A 7,966-nucleotide genomic window follows, 5' to 3' on the forward strand; every position below is an offset into this window, starting at 1 on the left:
AATCATTCTTCTCAATCAAACAAAGGCGACAGAAATGACGGCTACTGAACGACTCATTAAAAACCAAGAATTGAGTGCATCCCTAGGTTATCTCCAGTGATCTGTGATATTGTGCCATATACCTGCTCATCAGAAAATGGAAGACTTAGCCCTTGGCTTTCCAGTTTTTTGACATCATTTATCAGTGGTTCCAGTATAACATCAAAACCATACTTTTGCAGATCTGGTGTGTGGAAAAGTGACACTAAATGAATGTTCATCAAAATGGAATTAAATTTTGGGGGCAAGTTTCTTATAACAAAATAAATACAGCCAATTTTGGGTGAGTTTTAAAGTAACTTCCATCACAAAAGTCATGATAAGCATCAGGCTCTGAGCTACACTCTCTCTGCAGGAAAACACAAATCTCTGGATTTCTAAACATAAACTTCAAAGACTCCAAAATAGGTACATATATAAAAGTATCCTTCACAGGTACTTGATCATAAGTACCAGACTTCTGATTTCGCCTGATGTCATACCTCACTCCAAGTGTTATTTCTCTAGGTTCCACAACTCCCCATTTTAGATTGAAGTATTTATTTTGTCTCCATTCTGTGTTCAGATTGGTGAAAGGGTTTTCAAAATTTTCAAAACATTCATTTATTAAAGATATGCTGGAGTCCTTTGTGGGTAACGCAGAAAGAATGGCCTGCTTTGCTTCTGAGCGAAGCTCACTTGTTAATTCCTCCAAATCGCCTACTAGTGAGGATACTAAACTGTTAGAAAGGCCACTACCCTGCAGTTTGGCCACAATGGATGCACACATTTCTTTGGATGAATCCCTTGTAAGTACTGAATCAATGCTCACTGGAACACTGGAAGAACTAGACTCTGGAAGAACACTGGGAGAACTGTGAGGAAGATTTGAGGAATTAAACTGGTCCTCCAAAGCAGGTGAAACTGTGTCATTAGAAAAACAAGCAATGGCTGAAGTTCGATCATTTTGGTCAACATTGCTGTGAAAACTACTGAGGTGCTTCCTAAAGCCTGCATAAGTTTGGAACTGAAGCCTGCAGCCTGGCTGCCAACAAAATAACTTAAACTTAGGGTCCAGGATAATAACCATGTTCACCTCTTAAATGGGAAATCAGCTGCTGACTGCTGGGATAAGCCCTCTTACACAAAAAACATGTCAGCATTTTAATGATTTTTTCTTAGGTTGTGAGAAAAATTTCCTGGTTAAGGATTTTGGCTTTCAGGTCACGAACTCTTGGGGACTCCTTCATTTTCCCCATATCAATATTGTATACTGTTGTCTGCAGAAATGTGTAGAAATTCACAAGTGCAGCATCATAAGACACATTGAACACAAAATGAGCTTTAAAAAGCTCATCAAATGCCCCAAGGGAGCGGCTGGCCTGGCAGGGGATGAGACGCTTGTCTATGGCAACATAGAAGCTGTCGACCTTCCTCTTCTGGCGCCCAACAGCCAGGAGGTATGGCTGCTGACTCTGCTGATTCTGGAGATGCTCTTCCAAACTGCAGCAAGACTGGAGTTGAGACAAAGATCCTGAGCATTAGACACAGGAGCAAGTCAGAGATAATAGCATCACAGAAATGAGTATGTAAACCTCCTTTGTAAGCTCAACTCTAATTTGTTTCATTCACCTCTTAACCAGTGACATGACAACTTATGATAAAAACTATAAATATTAAATTACCTTATGAAAGACTACAAGTCTCTCAACAGCATCAGAGGCGCTGATTTTTTGATACTTTGGTCCTCAAAGAGGTGGCGGAAGGAGATGTAACAGTAACAACAGGGAGGCCATGTCTTGGTCAAAGGCTGCGGCCAAAGAGTCACAAGAATCAATTGACAGCAAATCTTTCAAATGCAATTTTTAAGGAGAACTAGAAAAGCACTTCCTAAGAAAGTTGAAATGTGCTGTCATAAACATTAAACTAACAGCTAAAGAAAACTGATGAAGCAAAGCTAACAGGTGAATGAATTGGTATTTATTAATAGAATCCTGATGCTATTGAACTTTAACTGCTTATAGCAAATCATATTTAACAAACTCACTTGCTGCCTCATCAAGATCACTTCCTGGTGGACTCTCTGCTGACTGCACCAATTGACGCAACTCTACTGTTGAGGTGAGCTGCTTGGCCTCTTTGATGATTTGATACCTAAAGATTGGATCCCATTTCTGAAGCAGCCTGGTAGATATCTCATCATCAAACAGGAGAGTGAAGTCTTGATTCACCTTTAAGAAAGAAAATCTACTACTGCCACATTCATCTTGAAATTTAAAGTGATATTAAAATTCCACTGAATATTCTCACCAATCCTTTTGTATCCAAGAATCTTGGGAAGATAGACAGGATATCAAGACTTTTGTCAGGATCATTGATGAGCTTCTGACGATGCTGAAAGGTCTCTCTCATCTTCTGGAAAATCAAGGAAGTGTCGGATGTATGGTTCAGCAAAGAGATGGCCTCCTGGCAAGCATCTCCATCAAGCTGCATGTCGACATTAATGGGCCTTTGGGAATTTGGGCCCCCCTGAAGAAAAACACACAAACATAAAAGCATAGGTGCTGAGCAGATAGGTATATGAAAACAAAATAGTATATAATGTAAATGAGAACATTATCTAATTTGTGGACACTTAATTTCTTACCTCCTTCTTGAGCAAAGCCAGTGGAGCTACTTGGTGGTGCAGATCCTCTTCTAGTCTTTCTCTGTATCGTTTTCAAACGCCAAGAAATGTATCCAGTGCTGCTTGCAGCATCATAGAAGTGTTCCTAAAATGTAAATACATTCAAAAATAGTGTTGTCAATCTGAAAATTCAGATTTTAAATGTCAACGCACACGAATCCCAATGATGCACAGCATGAAAATTATGTAAACAAAGTGCAATAATAGTGACTATACATAGCCTTTCTTGGAGTATGGGTCTTTCAGGGATGGAAACAATGTCACTATGCCTAGCGCGTACTGTTCTCTAACAGCTTTGGTGGGGAGGTGCCTGAAAAACGATTTTAAATTAGCATGCTTAAGTAATGGCAAAATAGTAACTTGTATTTAAAAAAAAATAAAATGCACAAATAGAACACACATACCCATGGCAATCAATCATGTGAGCCACTATTATATTGACCATTTTTCTTCTGGTAGCATCTGTTAGAGTTTGTGTTGTGTGATATTCCTGGAGAACCTCTTCACCACCTGAATTGGTTCCAAGTACACCTTCAATTAACTTGAGAAAAAAAAAGATGCAAAAAGTGAGGAATAGCTTTTCTACATATTAAGAATAATGAAGTAGAAAAAAACTATGAGAACTGAGTTTTGTCACAACCTTTTTAGCAGATGCTGCATCAACAGTACCCTCAACTCTTGTTTTCTTCCTGGGACCCTCATCTAGAAGTATAGTTGATGTACTTGCATTTGAGCTGAAGCTTGAGTCAGAACAATCAGATGCAGAAGACAAGAAGCAATCAGAAAATTCTAAAAGGGAAAAAACAACATTCTGTAAGGTGTAAAAAAAAAAAAAAAAAAAAAAAAAAAAAAAATCTGGCTGCAGATTTTTAACTAACAAAGCAACATCACACTGCAGACCTGACTCATTTAAATTAACTGATCTCAATGTTCAAACAGCTGATTGGTCAAATTGTGTGCTCCTGATTATTTGGAACAACCAGCAGCCACACAGCCCTTCCCCATGTCTGGTGTTGAGTTTGCCCCTTTAAATTTCTCACCATCACTTGAGAAAACTGTTAGGGCCACAGTGCCTTGGCTGATAAGGTCACTGAAAATCACTTCATCAACTTCTGTCCCTGTTGCATCTTTGTACACTACTTTTGCATCAGGTGGCAGGCAAAATCTCTCAATGACTGGAAAAGATAAAAGGTGCACTCAGATATATCTTAAGTAAACTGTTCTTGCCTCACATTCACTAAAGTGATACACCACTGTATGATTTAAGAGACTTGGCGAAACGCCCTACAAAAAATTCTGTCCCCCCAACTAAAATTAGGTAAGATATAAACAAACCTTTTTCATGAAACTGCATAAACTCAAACCGCCCATCAACCTCTTCCAACTTCACATACTTCTGCTGTTGGCAGTATCGAACCTGGACCAGCATTTTACTGAGACAAAATAATAACAAAAATGGCATACTAGTAAGTATTTGACATTTAGAGCAATTCAAGCAAAAATGATTAAAACCCTGACATATACCGTACATGGTGATTAGTACTGACCATGCGTTTGAATTTCACTGCAATAACATTTAATGCTATCAAATAAACCTGTCTGTCCATGCAGGAGTCCAATTGATACACAACACAATACAAAATACATGTTAATCTATGGTGTAGTTTACACCAGACACGGAGTGCTACGAAGCGATTGTTTCGGTATCTGGTCTATTTTTTGCGTGGGCCACGCATGTTCTGCAGGAACTTACACCAAGACACACAAGACAATCCAGGCAATTTTGAAGATAAAAGCTATTCTCCAAAATAAAATACTGCGATTGACAAATGCGATCAGATTCGTGTATGAAGAGAGACAATAGAGACGAAAATAAACATCGCAAAGGAGGGGACAGCCTAACTGACTATGTTTGGGGCGGGTGTCTCAAAGGGAGAAGAGAGTGAGACAGAGAGAGAGACAGATTAGAGACAAGTCAACGATGAACGATGTCAAAGTAAAAGCAGGAGTGACTAAAACAAGCTCTCTTCAATTATTTTGGGATGTTATTTACTTATCAATTGTGAAAAAATTGCTCTGAATAAACAGAGGAGCAAAAACGCTCATGAACTGGCGTGGAGAAAGACGTGTCTGTGTGAACAGGGGAAAAGCTGAACATGGTGCGGCGCTTCCACGTGCAGTGTCTACCGTCACTCACGAGTAAAAAGACTGCAACATTAACATTAGCATTGAAGGCTAAATAGAATTTTCGACACATCTCCTCTATTAAAGCTCGTTTTCAGCAACCGAACACCAAGAAACATCAAGAAAACCTCACTGCACCGATAGAATACCGTGAATTTTATATAAGTTTGAATTACTTACAGTTTGTGTAAAATACTCCAAGCAGCAACACGGCAGGCATCCACCACGGTGTAACCAGCAGAAGCACATGGAAAATCGGCCCGGCAGAGCAAACTATTAATTGATCCACGGGTTTACCTGGGCAGAAGCCCAGGGGCCTACCAAGATAAATAACTCTCTTCAGAGTTCATTTGCTTGGACTGCGATGGCAAACCGTGGAGTGGCAGTGAAAGTAGGGCCCAAACCCGAGACTCTTAGTGAAGGACAGTGGATTTATTTACAGGAGGTGAAAACACACAACTATATACAAAATCCCAGCACTGTGGTCCCGTGGTGATTCTCCCTGAATCCCACACAGTGCAGATGTCCGTGAAAAGTGAAAGGTGGCGACTCCTAAAAACTCCAATTCCCACACCGTGACTTAGAAGCACACTCCGCTCCAGATTCCTGGTAACACAAAAACAGAAGGTTAGCAGGAGATCTATTTCCTCGGAGGTTATACCAAAAGTCCACAGCAGTACTGACGAGTTCTGACTCAAGGATCCAGCGTCAGCCTCAGCTCAGCTACAGTCTTAAATGCTGCTCCCTAGACGAGCATAATCTGCTGCAGCTGGCAAAGGACGACGAGTGGCAGGTGTGGCTGTCTCTGGAGCAGAAACACTTCCGGTTCGCAGTCTCCTCAGCGAACCAGTGAACCGGAAGCTCACCCAGAGAAACATGGAGAAAAAAGGAGAGCAAACCAAAACACCACACGGAAAATGTAAACATAAATATACACTGAAAATACATGAGCCCTGGGTCCCTAGACCTAGGCCATGACAATTTTCTGCTGTGTTTTACTTGCATCTATTTAAAGAGTGAGTGTAAACACAAAAAAATATTTTATTTTATGTGCTGGAATGAGCAGAAAATAGGTTTAAATGTTAAACAAATTTCTTCCTGTCACGATCTGAGGGGACAGACCGTGCGGTGGTGTGTGTGGTGGACCCAGGTGCGAACACACGAGAGTAGGCTGGAGTAAACTTAACTGAAAGCGAGCCTTTATTGTGGCTGATGACAGGTCTCACAACAAAGCAGAAACAGCGTGACTAAACTGAACCTAAACTAAGGAGACTCAGAAAACCATGGCGATGATTGTACAGACTGGCTGTGAGAACATGGAGGGTGGGAACACAGACGACGCGACACAGAACACAGCAAGACTGAGGACTAAATACACACATGAGGCGATCAGGGGAAGTGGAGACAGATGAGAACACAGCTGACTAGAATGAAACATAGGCTGTGTCCGAATTCAGTGGAAGGATGCTCATAAGGACACTAACTACCTACGTCACAAGGTAGTGTCCTTAGACGGACGGGTAGTCAGGAAGTGAGCGGCTGTGGACAGCCCCCTTTTTTTCTCCATAGAAACTTTATTGAACAAACAATGAGTATCCAACATAACAGATGGGCTGTGGACAGCCTCCTAGCCTTCAACTCCGCCCTTACTTGCGTGTTTTTCCCGATCGCTAGCGCCACAGCGCGAAAACTTTAAAATGGACCCAGAAATGTCGCTCTGTTGTTTGGACAATTTTATTTCTCGAGGAGCTAGAAAAACCTTATCGTCGCCGCCCGCACGTTTTGTACCTTAGGCTCATCAGAGACAATCATATCCAGGTAAAATCATTTCCTTTAATCTACACACATTTAGGAATTACTTAGCTAATTACACGGATAATTGAAATATTGCCAGCGTTGTACCAAAAAAGTGTTCGCCTGCCAAAACTGATTTCCAATGTTTCCGAGTGTAATATGTGTAATATCTTTATGTATATTGGTAAATAGACTTCGATGAACATGGTTTACTAAGGGGTTTTATATATACAATAATTACCTGTTGTTCAAGTATCTTTCTAACTCTGGTTATAATGTAGGTACAATTGATATATTTGTTGCGCTGTCTGCTGTCCTCTTGGCCAGATTACTCTTAAAAAATAAATTTCTAATGTCAATAAGATTTTTTTTTTTAACTGGATGAATAAAGGATATATAAAAGTCACTGCCAAAAACTGATTGCAGCTTCTACCTTGTTACAGGAATGTTGCTGGTGGCTCAGAGTGACGTGATATCATTAATGAGGGACACATTTGACATGTTTCACGTATTATAGACCAACAATAGCAGGTTAAATACGAGCAATCAGTTTAGGGCAAAAACCGGAAATCAGTTTTTGGCAGACGATCATTTTTTGCCACAACATCGGTCATTCTCACACATGTACTGTATCATATAAAATATATAAACTAAATATCTTTGAAACGTATAGAATCTAATCTTTTGTTTGTTTGTTTTTTTACATAGCACTTTATCAAACTGTTGTCTGCTACAGAGTTACAAGTATTATACTAATAATATAGCATCCACCATCTCCTGCTTGCATATCTCTGTAAACATCTTAGTGGTGTGGCAGCCATGAGTGAGCCAGCCCTGCAAACCCTGTGGATGGACGATGCAGTGGACAGTGGGAGGAAGCATCTTAAAGCTCTCTTTGCAGACCACCCTGTGTGATTCTCCACTCGCCGACCAGAAAAAACAAACCGCAGGTCTCAGTTGCAGCAGCCCATCCATCCATGTCTGATCTTGCTTGGGCAGCTTCAGCAACACTGCCAGAGACTTCCTGTAATCTATTACAGTTGTTCAAGAAACGGTCCAGGAACAGGTCACTCAGGTTAATCCTGGGTGAACAACTGAAAATATTGTTTTTCCATCTTTACATACTGTGTATTTGAAATATTCTTGTTTAATTGTTATTGTTATTTACTTTATTGCTATCAAATAAATATCCAAGTAATATTGTTCAAAGTTAGCGTCATGTTCATACGTGTTACAAATGCCTGTAAATCAAATTGAGTTCAGTGACAATTACTGTTTGTTTGA

General features: G+C 40.2%; 1 protein-coding gene across 2 annotated transcripts; it reads right to left on the reverse strand.

Annotated features, from left to right (window-relative positions):
* Positions 1-1,389: 1,389 nt before the first annotated feature.
* Positions 1,390-5,261, reverse strand: LOC109194319 (uncharacterized). 2 transcript variants are annotated; one of them, XM_019359523.2, is made up of 11 exons: positions 5,069-5,261; positions 4,040-4,137; positions 3,745-3,879; positions 3,345-3,493; positions 3,109-3,245; positions 2,921-3,014; positions 2,666-2,789; positions 2,329-2,546; positions 2,066-2,249; positions 1,704-1,828; positions 1,390-1,532 (listed from the first exon to the last, which is right to left on the reverse strand). In XM_019359523.2, exons 2-10 carry the CDS (start codon positions 4,131-4,133, stop codon positions 1,767-1,769), a joined length of 1,197 nt encoding a protein of 398 aa, XP_019215068.1. In that variant the 5' UTR covers positions 4,134-4,137; positions 5,069-5,261; the 3' UTR covers positions 1,390-1,532; positions 1,704-1,766. The 2 variants fall into 2 exon arrangements, with proteins under 2 accessions (XP_019215068.1, XP_019215069.1); XM_019359524.2 differs by lacking the exon at positions 3,745-3,879 and having other exon boundaries at positions 5,069-5,260.
* Positions 5,262-7,966: the final 2,705 nt, after the last annotated feature.

Source organism: Oreochromis niloticus, linkage group LG3 (genome assembly GCF_001858045.2).
Source record: "Oreochromis niloticus isolate F11D_XX linkage group LG3, O_niloticus_UMD_NMBU, whole genome shotgun sequence".
Taxonomy (NCBI): Eukaryota; Metazoa; Chordata; class Actinopteri; order Cichliformes; family Cichlidae; genus Oreochromis; species Oreochromis niloticus.